This window comes from Bombus pascuorum, chromosome 1, assembly GCF_905332965.1.
Source record: "Bombus pascuorum chromosome 1, iyBomPasc1.1, whole genome shotgun sequence".
In the NCBI taxonomy this organism is placed as follows: Eukaryota; Metazoa; Arthropoda; class Insecta; order Hymenoptera; family Apidae; genus Bombus; species Bombus pascuorum.
This window is the reverse complement of record NC_083488.1, coordinates 33655496-33673525: the sequence shown is the minus strand read 5'-3', so window position 1 is coordinate 33673525 and position 18030 is coordinate 33655496. Positions and strand designations below refer to the sequence as shown.

At 38.6% G+C, this 18030-nt stretch overlaps 2 protein-coding genes across 3 annotated transcripts; one reads left to right on the top strand and one right to left on the bottom strand.

Annotated features, from left to right (window-relative positions):
- Positions 1–732: 732 nt before the first annotated feature.
- LOC132911578 (trypsin-4-like) lies at positions 733–11874 on the top strand. 2 transcript variants are annotated; one of them, XM_060968281.1, is made up of 7 exons: positions 733–1058; positions 1523–1575; positions 2058–2146; positions 2239–2377; positions 3037–3153; positions 4160–4306; positions 11503–11874. In XM_060968281.1, the coding sequence occupies exons 1-7, from the start codon at positions 1013–1015 to the stop codon at positions 11656–11658; spliced, it is 747 nt and encodes a 248-aa protein (XP_060824264.1). In that variant the 5' UTR covers positions 733–1012; the 3' UTR covers positions 11659–11874. The 2 variants fall into 2 exon arrangements, with proteins under 2 accessions (XP_060824264.1, XP_060824272.1); XM_060968289.1 differs by having other exon boundaries at positions 734–1015.
- A 791-nt stretch (positions 11875–12665) lies between these two features.
- On the bottom strand, positions 12666–16731 carry LOC132916050 (trypsin-4-like). The gene is made up of 6 exons (XM_060975793.1): positions 16721–16731; positions 15949–16060; positions 15210–15298; positions 14938–15079; positions 13780–14043; positions 12666–13057 (listed from the first exon to the last, which is right to left on the bottom strand). Exons 1-6 carry the CDS (start codon positions 16729–16731, stop codon positions 12911–12913), a joined length of 765 nt encoding a protein of 254 aa, XP_060831776.1. The 3' UTR covers positions 12666–12910.
- Between the last annotated feature and the right edge of the window lie 1299 nt (positions 16732–18030).

Sequence of the window (18030 nt, the reverse complement as noted above, 5' to 3'; positions counted from 1 at the left end):
CTTTGATCCCCAGAGTACCGCGAACTTTCTCCGATAGTTTATCCAGTTGGACAGTTCGATCAAGATAACTGTTACCGTGATCTGCACTAGCGTTGAAATTCTTTGAAATGTCTTTCATCCCTCCTTTTCTCTCTCTGTTACTCGATATTCGTTTCTAATAACTTTTAATCTAGTTTATTTTTCTATCGTCTGAAGTTATTATATAAAATTTTATTAGAAATTTATTATCCAAATATTGCGACGATTATTCTACTTTAGATATTTCTATATTTCCTTTTATCACGCGCATCATACGCACTTTCGCGTTTCTCGTAAATGCATGAAAATCTCGAGTCTATTTATCGTATAAAGTTTCATTGGAAATCTACGTATTACGAAAAATTAGGAATTCCTATAATTACGAAAATCTGAAGGAAGAAGAGTGACGCGAGATAATATATTTTGTTTAACGTACTATTTCTAATAGACAGCGGTCTTTGACGTTTCGTTTCGTTCGATCGAACCTTTCGATAAGAAAATGCGTTGAAAGCTTTTATCGAAGGTAGACACAGATAAAACAATATAAAACGTGAGCGGTCGGACACTCGAAAGCTCACAAAGTACACACGCGATGTATACAAGAAATACGTTTTATCAAGTACGTCCGATCGATTAGTTGCAAATTGCTCCAAATTGGATATGTGACTAATCTTGACACGATTGTTCCATTATCTCGAGTCTCGATACGATATCGCTAATCGCGATCTCACTCGAATGGTCGAACGCGTCGATGAAACTCTGTTTTACCAGGAATCTGTGAACGTTTCATTTTTTTCCGCCGAATTTATCGGGCTACGTGAAATGGGTTCCTTTGAAGTTTCAACGACGACTAACTTGGACATCGGATAATGATCGATAACGTCGCGATATCAACGAAATATTTGGCCTCACACGAATATCGACAACTTTTAACCTGGTCATAGCTTCTACAACTCAACCAGTTACTCGTTGCTCCTCATCGATCGGTGTTAAAATGGTTAGAAAAATTCTGATCTTATTTTGTATCCTTCTTGCAAATGGTAAGTTTCATTAACTCTAGATGAATACGGTTGGGTCGGAAAAACGCTAGTTGTGAACACGAAGGAATTAAATCTAAATAGAGATAGCGAGTACTTAAATTTTCCTATTTTCTGTGTCTCGTTAAATTTATGCACCACAAAATTTTCCACAAGTGGATAAACATCCATACTCTTAAGTATCACAAATTCATGTTTCTTTATTGCTTACATTTATCTACATACATTTGTATCACGTTTGCACCAGATTTGTATTAAGCTGTATAATTTTAAGTAGTTTTTAATTACTTAAAGTTTAATCTTTGATAATTTTAACGATTATTATCGTAGAAATTAAAAGGACGTACTTTAAAATTAACTATTTAATTTGCGTCTTAACTGTGATGAATTATCTACGAGTGAATGATAACAGGCGAGGGTTAATAGTGTCGAATTAACGAACAAAATATTTTGTATTTTCTGTGCAGTTCTTGCGTCCGATAACATCAAGTATGCGAACATCATAGAGTATCCTTATCATGTAAGTCAAAATATTGATTGTAACATTCGAAGATTGCCAACATTTGTGCATAGTTAAGACGATAAGATTAAAAGAACTCGGTTCAACTCACTTAGTATGTAATCACACGTCAGTCGTTTCAGTAGTATGGTTGTACATATATTTGCAAACCAAGTAAGAATAAATTGCTTGGTAATTACTTAATAAATAAATAAATTACTTGGTAAGTAATGTACAATGTAATATTTTTTATTTATCAACTATAGACGTATAGACATTGCTTGTTTGAGTTTTAATTTAAAAGAACGTTTGATCGCAACTATGACAAAAAGAGTTCTTTCACTACCTCTAGAAAAATATACATTTTTCGCTCAAATCGTATCATGGATGCAAATAATTACAAAAGGTGATTTAAGTACATTAACTCAATTTTGCGATTCTACGTACAATAGTTTCGAATAGAAAATACGATGTTTCGTTTGGTGATTGCTCGTGTGATACAGGTGTCCATCGAGATGTATGGGAAACATATTTGTAGCGGAGCGTTAGTGCACGAATCATGGGTGATAACCGTGGCGTCCTGTGTTTCTCGGTGAGTATCGTGCACGGAATTCCACGCGGTTTTATAGAAATTGCGTATCAGCGCGAACTAGCCAACGAATAACGGAACGTAATTGCTTACAGTTCGAACCCAGCTACGACGACTGTACGAGTACGTTCGTCCATGCTTTTTGTCGGAGGAGACGAATTGGAAGTGGCCAACATCGTCGTACACGAAGATTTTGATAAGTACGTGCTGCTCAATAACATCGCGCTTATCAAGGTATGAATAATTCGACTTGTTATCGCGATTTTTGTCAAACGAAAGCTAAACATTTTGGCAGAATTTTCAAGTCAAATGATCGATATACTTGTCTGAACCTTTTAATACCGCTGTGCTCTTTGACTTTGTTCTCGATCAAACGTATTTTTCCATTTTTGAAGATTTCCCTAAACCGTTAAAATTGTATCCGCCTTGTGAAAATTTCATTTCTTTTTGAGTAAACTATCGATATTCTACGTGATATAAAACGATAGAAAATTTACAGAAAACTAATTTTTCGAGATATCGTCGAGATACTGTTACTTTTTCCTTTTCCAACGATTTTAAATCCAATATCTCCTGTCTCTTCTACAAGTAGATAATGGTATAGAGATATTTAGCTGTTGTGGTAGAAACTTGAAAACGAACGGTTCAACGTAGGTGCGAAAAATTCAATAAACGTCTGGCGATGATGCATTGGTGGAAAGTTGAAGACGAAACGTGTCAATGACGTTTACGATGTTAATTCCCGAGATTGTCGTTGAAAAGTGAAAAATAAGTTTTGCAAAAGATATTTACAAATTCTATCCTTATAAGGGAAACATCGTGTTAGATAAAACGGTCTTGAGAAAACGTTTGGAGATTAATATTTAATTATATCGTATTTTTCTGGAGCACAGCTGAGAATTCCCGTACAATTCGGCGAGAAATTGTTGCCGATAGGACTTCCGGAAAAGAAAGACTCCAAGCTCGATGATGGAACGACGTGTTACGTGACAGGCTGGAGGCACACTCTGGTAGGTGCTGTTTCTCGTGTTATTAATAAAATAAAACTTTCGTGCTGTCAATAAAGTTTGGTAAAATGTGTCAACACCATTCGTTAATCGTTTATCTATGTTTCTAATTTTATAAATTTTGATGTATCGTGAAACGTTGCTGTGCCACGTGATTCTTATATTCAACAATCGGATATAAATTGGCAAAAATATTTCTACCGATAACACGGTAAAATACGATGAAAATGTGCCGTGTTTTTAACATTGTATCGCGCTGGAAAATCGTAGCAAACGAACATTCGTTTTATGCTCGGCGCTGATTATCTTTCCGTGTCATCGTGCGATCATTAAAACGCAAACTCGTTCACTAAATATTCACTTTCATCCCGATATCTGATTCCATTTTTGTTCTGATACGATATCTAGCGAACGCGGAAAAAACAAATGTATACACCTTTTATGATGGCCAATTTTCAATTGCCGAATAAAGAAACAAGCAACAACGCGCATTTCAATTTCGTTAACGCCCGGGCAAAATTGCCAGAACGATATTTCGCGTTATTTTCAAAAGCAATAGATCAAACGATTTTTATCCTATCGTAACAACACGATATTCGTTCCATGAAAATTCTTCGCTTGAAAACGTTCAAAGAGACGTTTAAAGACAGTCGATGAATTATAAATCGAAGCTTCTCTCTTCTACTTTTCATTTTTCGATATTCAAATTAACCTTCTCAAATTTTCTAAAAACTCCCCACAAACAAAGTGTCGTTCTTAGCTCAAGCTTCGTTCGGATTAGTCAAATTGATCGAATTGAGTTTTCGTCACCTTGCGTGACATGGCTCGTTGCAATTGAGTCGTTTGATTAATCCGAATAAAGCTGCGCGTATCGATCTTCTCATCCGACAATCGATATCTTCATCCATGCACGTCGACGATCGTACACACTACGCTTCATCCAGTCAAGCCATTGTCTTAGTTATCCTGAAGCACCATGGGATCCGTTTGATCGATCAACGATTTTCAGGCTGGTCCGGTGGAATCTCGGCTCACGGTGACAACTGTACCGCTCGTGAATCAGAGTATCTGCAGCTCGAGGATGCCCTGTTACGAGCCAGTGCTCCAGACGATGCTCTGCGCTGGTAACATGACCCGCGAGGTAGAGACGTGTCAGGTAAGACGGAGATCAGAGAACGTGGCCTAGAAGCAGATCCAAGGGGCAGAAAGCGGTTGGAAACTGAGATCATAGGCAGAGGAAAGGGAGAGATGTGTGGATTCGCGAGCCGAGACAACCCTGCGGCAGTTAAGCGCCCTGAAGGGTCTTGCCAAGGAGATTCCTCGACCTCGTCGTATGCGATGCCACTCGACGCTTGCCTCTGTGTGATACCGATACGCTGCGCCACTTTACCTGTATATGTAGTTATACAGGATATCCCATGCTACTGGAATAGACCATAGCTTTGGTAGGACAGAAGATGGGAAACAATTTCATTAGGCAAAGTTAAATGGTTTCGAATGATACGTGGCTCGGTATGAATACTTGGACAGGTGTGGAGCTTTAAAGATCTTGAGGTCACCTATACCTTGTTTAATGGAACTACCAGTTTTATATCTACTAATCGATGCGTTTTCTTATTTTCTACGAAAACGTATTAAGGATTTCTCTATGAAAGTCGATTAATTTTTAAGTTTCTTTTCACATGTAAATCGATCGACGCGTCTTTTTATTCCCTATGGATAAGATTTAAAGATTAGCGAGTTCAAAAATTGTTTTTCCGCACCGACGAATGAAATTTTGTATTCTGTATAAAATAATATTAAGTCTTAGATCGAAAGTCCGATCAGAGTGAAAGATATTTTGAACTTTTTAATTTCGTAGTATTTTAAACTCAAGAGTATGCCTTTCCTTGTTTTTCATGAAATGCGTTCTACAAAGTTAAATTTAAAATACCCCTTGAACTAATCAATTTTTGATCTAAGCATTTTAATAGAAAATAACAAAACGCGTCGATCGTATAAAAAGATGGATAGTTTCGTTTAAAAAGGTAGAGGCGAGCCTAAAATCCTCGAAACACCATCAGTTCCAACATAGACAATTTTGCCTAACGAAAACTTTTTCTATTTTCTACCGTTTTCGAGGTACAATGATTGACCCAGTTATGCGAGACACCGTGTTACGTACATGTTGCTTGCATGACACGGTGATGTTAGCCGCGACCGTTTCCGAAATACAGGGCACGAGTCCCCAAAAATGTACCACCGGAGGTTGGTTTGGCAGGTTGGACGGTAAGGAAGACGGATCACTTTGTTTTGGTGGTCATTGTTTGCCGTGCAATTAGTGGATCGAACAGGATGGTTGATTGTTCAGCATAAATGATCGAGTGGATGTTTTAGGGAAAGTTGAGCTAATTGTTCGTCGAAGATAGCATCTTAGGCAAAGAAAAGTCGTTTAACAAAGTTGAGTTATTTTTACTATGGTTCGTTGTAAACGAAGACGAGGCAGAAGCGCCGAAGAAGCACCGGATTCTGTACAGGGTTGAGAATTGCATATTTGAAGTTTTTGAAGTTCTGACAATGAGTTAAGGAGTTCGAATAGTTTCATAGTTTTGAAGTGCAAGAGAGTTTGGCAAGATCATTGAAATGCAAATTACGCATCGTCTGCAAACTCTACTTCTCTTTTTGATATAGGTACTGTTCAAGAATCGAGAGCAACAATTAATTTCTCGGATATTTCGTGATAAGTTTCTGAACTTTCCTCGATTTTTCATTATCAGCGCTAGTAACTTGTGACCTACAACTTGTAGGATCATCTCTAAAATATTTTAGGGTCGACGCGTATCCAGCCAATTCCTTTACCTATTTTCTCCGAAAAGTTTGTGTTGAGAATTGTGGATCTTTGGAGCCGAAATAATGTTATAGGAACACTGAATATACACTGAGGATTAATATTAAAGTAATAATGTATTTATTTCATGGACGATTTCTCATATGTTCATCGATACACACTTGCACGCGTCTCAGCACTTTCTTCTACACTCGACTGTTAACCGACTCTTCCAGATGCTTTTAAACCACTGCCAATCGTCTTTTGTGCTAACTAAGGCCTGGATGCCCTCTGACGCTTACACACATGTATCCACACACTGATACTCACATACAAGTAACTCTAATACGCATTTAACCCAGTCCAGCACAGAAAATTATACATATCTCAACAGTATGAACCTTAAAAGACAATCGCATAAATCAGACACATATATCTAGGATCGTAAATTTATATCGAATCGTCCATTCGTCGAACTATCACGAAAACGCAGCTGGAATTTTAGAAACGGTACTTCTTGACGAACAATGATATGTGAAACAACAATGCGCCGATTCATGCACCAATACCACATTATCCTCTGAATATTCAATGGCTATTGAAATTTCTTGGATTCCATTGGCATTGTTTATCGTTTATTAACACAAGCATTCGTTCGATTCTATTTCGTTCGTTAGAGTTTTCCTTTGTAAAGTTCTCTTAACAACGCGTTCGCGATAATAATTCAACGAGTCAGCATTTCGATTAACGTTTCAATCATATGGTTATCGGTAAAATAACGATTAAATCACTGAATTTGTTATTATTGTGTAATTGAAAAGCTTAGAGAGGTACATACATAGAAGCGACGAGGTTTGTTTTGATAAAAGCTATGAATAAAATTAAATCTAAAGAAATTATCGAACGTATTAATCGCTCGAAAATTTATAGGTCATAACGAAGCTCTCTAAACAAATGGTCTTCTTACGTGTAGCTTTTCTATTAATCGATGCGATCTTTCGTTAGAATTCGGAGTCGTTAGAACTTTTCATTTGTATTTGTTGCATTTTCTTGCAAATCTGAAGATGTAAAAGCGTATAAAATGCATCTGTTAGAATTTAATCTTGAAGTTAAGATTAATAATCTTTGGAAGACACGATGTTTGTGTTGTGAACGTATTAATCGCTCGAAAATTTATAGGTCACAACGAAGCTCTCTAAACAAATGGTCTTACGTATAGCTTTTCTATTAATCGATGCGATCTTTCGTTAGAATTCGGAGTCGTTAGAACTTTTCATTTGTATTTGTTGCATTTTCTTGCAAATCTGAAGATGTAAAAGCGTATAAAATGCATCTGTTGGAATTTAATCTTGAAGTTAAGATTAATAATCTTTGGGAGACACGATGTTTGTGTTGTGAACGTATTAATCGCTCGAAAATGTATAGGTCATAACGAAGCTCTCTAAACAAATGGTCTTACGTATAGCTTTTCTATTAATCGATGCGATTTTTCGTTAGAATTCGGAGTCGTTAGAACTTTTCATTTGTATTTGTTGCATTTGCTGGCAAATCTGAAGATGTAAAAGCGTATAAAATGCATCTGTTAGAATTTAATCTTGAAGTTAAGATTGATAATCTTTGGAAGACACGATGTTTGTGTTGTGAACGTATTAATCGCCCGAAAATTTATAGGTCATAACGAAGCTCTCTAAACAGATGGTCTTACCTATAGCTTTTCTATTAATTGATGCGATTTTTCGTTAGAATTCGGAGTCGTTAGAACTTTTCATTTGTATTTGTTGCATTTTCTTGCAAATCTGAAGATGTAAAAGCGTATAAAATGCATCTGTTGGAATTTAATCTTGAAGTTAAGATTAATAATCTTTGGAAGACACGATGTTTGTGTTGTGAACGTATTAATCGCTCGAAAATTTATAGGTCATAACGAAGCTCTCTAAACAAATGGTCTTACGTATAGCTTTTCTATTAATCGATGCGATTTTTCGTTAGAATTCGGAGTCGTTAGAACTTTTCGTTTGTATTTGTTGCATTTTCTGGCAAATCTGAAGATGTAAAAGCGTATAAAATGCATCTGTTAGAATTTAATCTTGAAGTTAAGATTAATAATCTTTGGAAGACACGATGTCTGTGTTGAAATAATACTCAGTGATGTTTATTAAACGGATCTACAGAACCTGATGTATATAAGCGAGTGATATAATTAACAACGTATACAAGAATTGTTGATTGTTGGCCAGTTACTTTCAGACTAGACTTAGGTAATGACCCATGATCCCTTAAATACTTTGAGCCCCATTCTCTATACAGTAACGAGTATGATCTGTGTAAGTGTCCTGTTCAAATGTCCGTGTGGGTATCTGCGTAAGGGTACTTATGCTTATGCGTGAAATATCGTTGTATTCCTACAGCATCTAACGTGCAAAAGTATACAAATTAAGACGGTAATTAAAATATTTGACCAAATTTCTGTATAGATTCTATTTCTTTGGTTGTGTTTATAAAAATATGAATCTACGTAAATATCCGCAGTCCACTTATCAATTAATTTTGTGTTTCAAAAAGTTTCGACACATTTGCAACACTTTTCCACACGATCTCACAGTCTCAGTCGATTATAATTGTTCTCCACGTACTCTGGCTGCTTACACTTGGTCGTACAATTAATCAACAATTTAACGTTTGCCGGGTCGAGACAGTCGTTCGACTAATTCAGGCGGCGCGGTGACCGAACCAAATTGTCAAGCAAACTGATGCACTCGATTTCAAGGCTTTGAGTCGAGCGCAAAGATAACGTCGAGCAGATAAATCCAGTGATCTAGATTCGAACGATTCGTACGTGGACGGAATTCGAAAAGACCGGATAAACCGGACCATCGAGGTTGAAAATTTATGCGATCCGTAATTAGCAGGCGAAACGAACGGCGAACGCTTGGTATCCATTGGGTCAAGGAATTTCAGATAATTATAGGTTCGTCGCAAGTTCATTTGCGATTTGTGTGTTGGAAAAGCGCAATTTAGCATTCGCACGCTAATGTTAGTTAAATTTGAGTATTTTAAAGAGAGAAAAGGATTTTAATTGCATACACGGGCGAATGCTTTTCGGATCTAGAGTGAGAAATAAAAATTTCATGTATCCCGAAATCGTTGAAATCTTGTTCTTTCGTAAAGTTGGAAATAATTTCAAGTTTCATTCCTTCAATTGGATTTAAACTTTGAATAATTTCTCATTCTTGTCTTTTGATTTATGAAGGTGATCGATATGGCTTCTGAACAGCTCGTATAATTTTCATTTGGCTTTGATTTCAAATATACGTATAGCCGAAAGTATCTTCGGTAATTACACTGTCGTATTTCTAAGATTTGGCAGAAATTCAGAATAGATTTACGTTCGAATATAATTAATAAAAATCTTTCCCCACTCTTGAATCTTCTTGTTTATTTTTCATTCTGCGAAAGGAAGAACGTTGGCAAATTCTCAAACAAGTCCAATTAATTATAGACACTATCGATGGTATCATTAACGCCAATATCTGACATTGTGTTCCATTTCTGACTGAATCGTCGTGATAACGGTTCGTCGATACAATGCACAAAAGATACTTCGGGTTTATAAGCAACGTTTGAATACGGTCAGCTGAATAGAAAGTGAACATTATTCATCGTGCATAATAGAAAATTGTCATAAAGCTACGGAGATTCCTACACGCCCCATCGTTATAGTAATAACAATAAAATTCGCCAGAGCGATAGAAAAATCCATATCTTTCGACTGGTTCTCTATCGCCGATAGATTCCAATTTTTGTTCCATTTTTTTTTATCCCTCCCTTGTCTCTTTCGCATGAATATTTCTCTATTGGAAATGCAAGCCCGCAAAAGTTATGTAACGTTGCACCGTCTTTTCAAAACAGATAAACGCGATGGAGATTTCGAACGCTGAATTTTTGAATGCGAACGCGTTTAAACGAAACAAAACTAAGCAAAGTTTTCGAAACGTTCTACAGTGGCAATTTTCGCGTTCTTTGTTCGAGGTTATTGGCAAGTACTATAATACATATACGTATAACGCACGAGGCGATGTTAGATTTTAAAATTTGAAACAAGCTTCTGTCTTTATTGACAACAGTCGTTTTATCTACCTTCTCTCACAATTTTCAATCTCAATAATTTTATTTTTTAGTGCATTTTATTACCTGTATGAACGATATTTTCAACTGTTGTTAGAAAAAAGTTAGAAATTATATTTACATCTCTAAATCTAAATAATCAAGTGAAATCAAAGTTCGCTTTCACTTCTCACTGGGTTATTTGTTTTCGTCTGTATCAAATAAAACGAATGAAATTCGTTTACGCGAATATAATTCTATTATTGCAATTATTATTAATACAGGGTGCGCCGTTAGAATCCGGACAAAAGAAGTTTTGTGCAGAAAGTTGTTTATTTAAGTCAATACACAAAAACACATGAAAATGTTGTTATATCTCATTTAAAGGGTCCTTGCTGAGAACTTTTATTCTATGTAACCACCCTCTGCCTCTATGACCTGCTCTATTCTTGCTCTAAAGCGCGAGCACGCTGACTTCAACTGGTCGCGTTTAATTGTCGCGAATTCTGACTCGATAGCAGCTCGTAGGGAGTTGACGTTGGGGTGCCTGCATTTATTAGTTTGTCTCTCGATAACGCCCCACACGTAATAGTCCAATGGGTTTAGGTCGGGACTGTTAGGAGGCCAGAAATCTTTCGACCAAAACATGTCCACATTGTCAGAGAGCCAATTTTGAACAAGATGACTTGTGTGAGCAGGTGCGCCATCTTGTTGAAATAAATACGGCCTTCCAGAAGCCGTAATTTCCATCCACGGCTTTATTACTGTCTTCAGGACCTCCAAATAAACCTCCTTTGTGATTCTTTCGCCTTTTTGGAAGAAGTGCGGAGGCATGACGTCGCCCTCACTTGAGACAACGCTCAAAACGTGAACACTTGCTGGAAATTTGGTTTTGCCCACAACAGGAACATCTTCGAGATTGTGGGCCAGCCAACGGTCGTTCCTCCGATTCACTTTGGCATCCACCCGGCGCGAAGACTTTCTATAATCGCCGCTCTTCTATCGTATTCCGGGTTTTGCTTAACGAGTTCTGTCATTTTGAGGTTATAGAAGACTTATTGACATATTTAACTAACTTCAGAGTCAATCAGCACAAACATCTGAATTCTAATATGGTGGGAACTACAAATTGAATTCTGTCCGAATTCTAACGGCGCACCCTGTATATTTTAAAAACTCTTCTTTTTTTTATATATTTCAATCATATTCGAAAACTGTTTTCAAAATAATTATTTTTCCCCCGTTGAAACACAGAAGCGTTTACTTAAAATCGTTCGATATCTAAAAATAAACTGACAAAGTAATTTATTTTCGAATGATAAACGTCAAACGATAACGGGTGCATCTATTTCGGTCAAACAGAAATAGATATTGTACGCGAGAAAGACAGAACTCGGAGCTACAAGTAATCACTGAAACCGTCAACCCTCGTCTGCTTGCAGGGTGATCCAGGTGCTCCGCTGATGGAAGGCCAGACGCTGATTGGTGTTCTATCCTACGGATTAGGATGTAAAACTATGATACATCCGGGTGTATACACTCGTGTCAGCAGTTACCTAGCTTGGATCTCGGCAAATTCCGGTATCCACTATATATGAGATGATATTCGTGAAACTACAATGTCAACATTGCTAACCTTTACCCGGAAGTCGTGGCAAACTGAAGCTTGTACCGTTTGAAAGGAATGGCAGAATGGATGGAAGATTCTTCTACCAGTTCGTATGTCGTCAGGGCGATGTCAAAGCTATCTCGTTTTATAAATTTGTCGAACGTAGTAAAAGGGCTTTATGAAAATACAACGAACCTAGAAAGTACGTCTTTTCTTTCTTCGCGAACGATTTTCCTCTCCTGTATCGCGCGTATAACTGCACACTTTCATTTCGTTTCATTTTAGAATTTTTGCATCTTTCATATCTTCGTTCTTTGATTCAGCTCGAACGAACAAACAGAAACTAATAAGTTGGTTCAAATTTCAAGGAGAATACCACTCTGCGTAGAAGAGACAGAAAATCCGAAATAACCGTTACACGATGAATTTATAAATCGGGAATTTAAACTGCGAAGCAACATCCATCGAACAAACTAATTAGCGGGTTTCACCGAGTACGTATACCTTATAACGAATACCAAATTCGTACGATAAAACACAGAAATGGTTTGTTTACAGAACTGCCCATTATTTTCGCCCGTTGCTGCGTAGCGGATCGTTCATTAACAAAATGATAGGATTCTTATGCTGGAAATTCCCGATTAAATAATAGACCTTTTCAATGAGAAATAACCGAATCAATTACGGGGCCACTTGTTACGTTTTTGTATTAGGATTTACGCATGTTTCGTTATTGATTTCGCTGCTTTCGCCACGTTTAAACGAGCAACGCTGAACAGCAATTCTTCGGTTCGTGCTTATTTCCTCTACAAACGTAACGTAAATATCAGTCGCTTATTAACAATCGTACTGAGATAAAATATTCGAGAAGAATTCTGCGACGAGTAAGGATAATTGGTACGTTTGATTCGTGCGCGGTAATTGAGTGGTGGAAAGGGGAACGAGCCACGTCGGACTACGGAACACCATTTATTATCGAATACTCATAACCCGTGATCTAATTGTGGAACAAAAAGCAGTCGGCGATGACATTTCAGCGCGTCGAGATCACATTAATTATTTGCGAAAAAGCAACCGCGAATCGTGGTGGTTTTCGTGCTCGTGGAACGCGTTCCACTCTCTTTGTAAACAAAGGGGATGGCGGCCGTGGTAGCGACGCGAATTGTTTGCAGGAAAAATTTCAGAGAACGTAGTTGGTTCGATAACGTTCTGTGCTCGCGACTAGGATAAACAGAAAACGCTCACAGACCGGTTTTCTCGGTGATCCAACTTCGAAGGACTGTCACACGCGTGTAAACGCCAGGATAAGATGGCCGCGCGCATCCAAAGCCCCACGATACGATTCCGATCAGTTTGTCATGCTGCACCAATGGCCCGCCACTGTCGCCCTGTCAAAATCATAGTTTTATTGAGAAAAATTAGAAAATTGCTTATCTTTAACGCGGCAAATATGTATCGTACCATCAGTTTACGGTATTATTTATCGGTTTCAAGTTATCGAGCGAGGAGTTTATTTCAATGGAACGTCATTTCAATGTACGTAACACCGATAACTGATAATCATGTCACTCTTCCCTGGAAGATTCTTTTCTTAATTCCAGATTTCTCGTACGCGGAGTATTTTTTACGATTATAATTATAATTACAGAGTTACTAGGGTTTCTTTTACAACGTCAGAATTTTTGTTTCTACAGAATATTCGCAACACTCGAACGCAACGAGAACGCGAGCGGACGTTCGTAAAGATTAAATCGAGCATCTGAAAGAATCGAACAAACATCTCTGGTGCATTCTTAGCAGCAATCGGGCGTTCGAACGCCCCGCGAATGCTCGATTTCCGAGTCGGTATTCCCGAACATTCGCCAAACGGCGAAAGAATGCTCGTTTGCGGCGTTTTAATTCTCAAAGTATACCACGGTGGAAGAAGAGCGAACGTTGGTCCGCTCGGTCTAAACCTCGATATAATTGATCGATTAATCGTAAGTGATCAATCATGGTCCGAGGGACAAAACATTATTAACTTAATGACTACGTTGAAACAGAATTAACGTCACGAGTGTATTGATTCGCATGGAAGAAAGCTACTAACGGATTAACGACATCGAATTACCTGACAGGCATCCTTTCCTCCGGAATTCACGTAACCAGCGCATATCATTCTTCGTGTGATTGGTCTGGTTATGTACAAACGGGAACACTGAGCGCTAGAAACGAGTGGTACTTGCACTTTACGTAATCGTGTGGTCAGCGGACCGTTGTTTCTCAAAACTCCCCAACCGGTAACCATCGCATTGCTGCCAGCCGTATAATGATCGGCTATTGGTGCCAGCAGGATCGGTTTTACCCGCGAACTGTACACCAGCCGCTTTTCCAACTGAAATTGTAATTGGTTTGAACGGTGCCAACCGTTGAGAGGCTGTGCATTGCGGAATTGATTGTGAAACGGTAATTGAATTCTTCGGCTTTATTCCACGGAGGCCCGTTAATAAATAAACCTTGTCGATCGACGCTCGGTTTGCCCTAGACCTAACTTCACCGACCGCCCGGATTTTCGTTACCGTTTGCTTTTTTCAACCGCTTCGAAATGGAGCGTGAAGTCGTCACGCTTTTACCTTGCTCGTGATACCCAAGTTTTTGCAGGTTCGATCGTCGTTACAGTCTTACGAACAGTTTGCGAGTTTAGTTTGCAGGAAACGGTTATACGTTGAGACGCGAATCTGTCGATTCTTAAGAAAGCCATACTTTGTATCACACGCGACAAGGTATCCGTAAAGATCCCTTCTTTAAAAAGATCAACCGGGTATTATTGGAATTTTCGAGCGTTTAATATCAATCAGAATTTCGATTAATCGATTTGAAATCGGTACGGATAGATATCGAATCTTGTAGAAAATTATTTCTCTTCGTTCTTCATTCGCTTCGAAATTTCCTGTACCTTAGAACCTACATGATGTTCTACGATCGAACAATATGAGACTGTTTCGGATTTCTGGTTAAACGAAGTAGATTTAGGAAAAATAAATATCCTATTTCGCGATATACGAGTACTAAATCCAAAAGACAGGCACAAAAATACAAGAGAATAGTGTACAATGAAATTCACAATTTAGGGTCCGGAAAAGAAGTGGGTCGCTAATCTTTCGCATAGAAGTGTCATTACTTTCGTTTTGCTATTACTTGCAAACAATTTTACGACCTAAAGTCGCATAAGTTTCGATCAAAAGGGCGGCAACGTTCGAATAAAAAATAGTAGAGAAATCCTACTCACCCGAATCAGAGCAATATCGTAATCCGCGATGCTTCTGTCGTAGCTCTCGTGAGTAATAATTTCTTCGGCGGTGACTACGGTGGCGTTGTCCTCCGTAAGGTCGGAAGTGCCTGCCTTGATCGAAAAGAAACGAACCAAGGGGCTAAAATCGAAACAGAACGAAAGAACGCTCATTAACGCATCGTTCACGACTAGGGCTATTCGTAGATACACACGCGTCGCATAACGAGATCGATGGTGCTTGTTAACGAAACTAGAAAAAGGGTACGTACCTCTGGACACAGTGCGCCGCTGTGACGATCCATTGCTCGCTAATGATAGAGCCACCGCATACGTGACGATTGTTAAATCGAAGAGACACCTATAAATTTCAGTCGGCGTGTATCAATTTTGCGGACGATCAGGCCAGAAACAACTGTGAAATTTGTGATGGAGAAAATATCGTCGAAATACGGAACACGACCAGCCTGTTAAACGAGGATTAATATCTTTCCTGATATCTGCATCGAGCGAGCTACTGGCTTTCGAAATGCCGAACTCGTGACCGTGGTCACGACCAGAAAATTATAGCTGCATTCGCGCTAAATTATTCCCCTTTTTCATATTTATAGGATTTGTAAATTTATAGCATTTGAAAATTAAAATGCAGGCAGAAACGTTGGCGATATTTTTCTTTTCCTTTCGATGACACGCGGCTCGAAGAGGAAGAATCAAGTCGAGGGTTTCCGGATGGTTAATTTTGCTTGTCTCGAAGAAGGAAACTTAAGAGGAACTTGGGGGCAACTTAAGATAATACGTCGAAGAAAAGAAAGGGATGGACTCGACGGACGATGTTTTTCTTCGACAGGTAAAGGTGAACGAACGTAAAGCTTCGTCGATCGTTGTACACGAAGATACATCGGTCCTTAATGGGCTGTTTTGGCGCAAGCCGCGAGACGAAATGTTTCCACCCGACGGATTTCCACCAATTAATCTTCGCCAATTGCGGGAACGATCGTTTCGAATACTTACCTGGTACGGATGTTCATCGATACTTGCTGGCTGGCCTCCTACGATGCGACTCTCGTCAGCTGGAAGAATCGATAGTTGAATTTGCGTTTCCACTTGTCTGCTCGTTGAAAAACTACTAATCAAAGCGCGATATTGTTCGATGAATTTCCATAGAATTTAATGACTTCCCTTAAATCGAGAACTATCGAATAATCGCGAGTAAGAGACAATTGCGCTCTGTTAAAAGCATCGCGTGCTCGTCTCGGTTTAATAAATCAAAAATTGAGCCAATAATCTAGGTACAGAAAAATAATACAACGATGGAACAATTTTAATAGATTCATTGTACAAATAAAGGCAATTTTCTCTTCGTTCGTCGTTACAGTCTTACGCGCAAATAATTTAAGACTATAAACGAACGATACGAAAACACTGATTTAATATATCCGACCGAATGAATAAATAATTAATATTGTACAATAAGATGTTGCCGATTTTACCAATTGAAATCCATACGTATTAATAAATTCTTATTTAACTAAAAATTTACAAATCCTTCGAATCTTTTTTAAATCAGGGACAAAATGTAGTAAATCGTGGCATGAATGAAAACAAGAAAAGTATGAATTATATTATTTCTTTCTTAAGTACTTTAAGCGTTTAAAGCGTTTTTTATCGAATTACAGGCCAATCGTACGTACGATCTGTGAAAAAATTCTGCGAGAGCGCGAGTGGAACGAGCTGCAATAACAACAGCGGCGTATACATGCCGAGAACCTGGTTCAAGAACTACCTGGTCGCCATGAGGCTCGCCCTTCTTTTATTTCGATATTCGGGTTAATTGTCGTTCGTATCAATTTACCCGAACACGAGAAAAATTTCCGATCCACGAAAGTTTCAGACTGTTGACCTGAATTCCACGTTGATTACGTAAAAGCAAGACTAAAGTAAAATTTCAACGCCGTGACCGCACGATAACGTTATTTCTTTTGGAACCGACTGTTTCTCTTTTCTTCGAAAACATTGTAACAAGTAAAAAACGTATGTAACATGCAGAGTTACACGATTCATTTTAGTGGGTCGATTATGTACGGTACCAGGGGATCGATAATTTCTGCACGAGCGTTTCACGCGTTTCTTTCCGATACCATCGGATTAATAGAATTTTAAAGATGTTTAAAATTGCAGTATATTTATTCCACACGCGTCATGGTATATCTTTGATGCTATAGGATGTCGTTCTTCTGGAAATTGTCGCTATGTATGTGAAAAACACGAGATAACGATTGTTGCTGCTTTGCGTGAAACAACGAAGCTTAGAGGTGGAATCTGAAGAAACGAGACAATTATATACGAATTTATAATTTGTTAAAGTATACTAATCATAGAGATCGTTCTATTAAGTGAAGATAATTTGACAGCGTAAAACGTATCGCGTACCGCGTACATTTAAAGGGTAATTGCTCGTATGCCTTAGACATCTGACATAAATATGCGCGAAGGACGATCAATTTCCAACGTCGCAAGCAACAACAGCGATTCGACTCTCGTTTAAGAATCGTAGTAACCGACCCGTGGGATCGGAAGGAAAATTCGAAATACACGGAACGTATCGAATAGTCATTAGGCAAGTTCGTTGCACACGATGCAGAAACCGACGAACCGGCAGGCAACGACAGACTGTTGTTAAAAGGATATCGATTGCTCGGGGAACGTAATGCCCGTTGCATTAGTATGCCGAGTCTGACATGATTCTTACGAACGCGCAATCGGCCAGGGCAAATTCTCTCTTAGAATCGGGCTCTCTTTACGAGACGAAGATGCCGATCAACGCCGGCACGTACAATGGCGACGCTTGTTTCCGCCGCCCTTTACGAGCCAGCCATCTGTGCAAAGCTGCAAAATCGTTTATGCAACGGCATACCGACGGAAGGTCTCAAGCACGTCCGAGTCAGTCGTAAAATTAATAATTCTCGATAACGAACGGCCTTCTGCCTCCGACAAGAAAAGACGAGAACGAGCAGAACCGACTTACACGCTGCATACGTACAGCATGTTTCTTAACTTTCTCATAGGAGAGCTCGAGAGAGAGAGATGATCAAA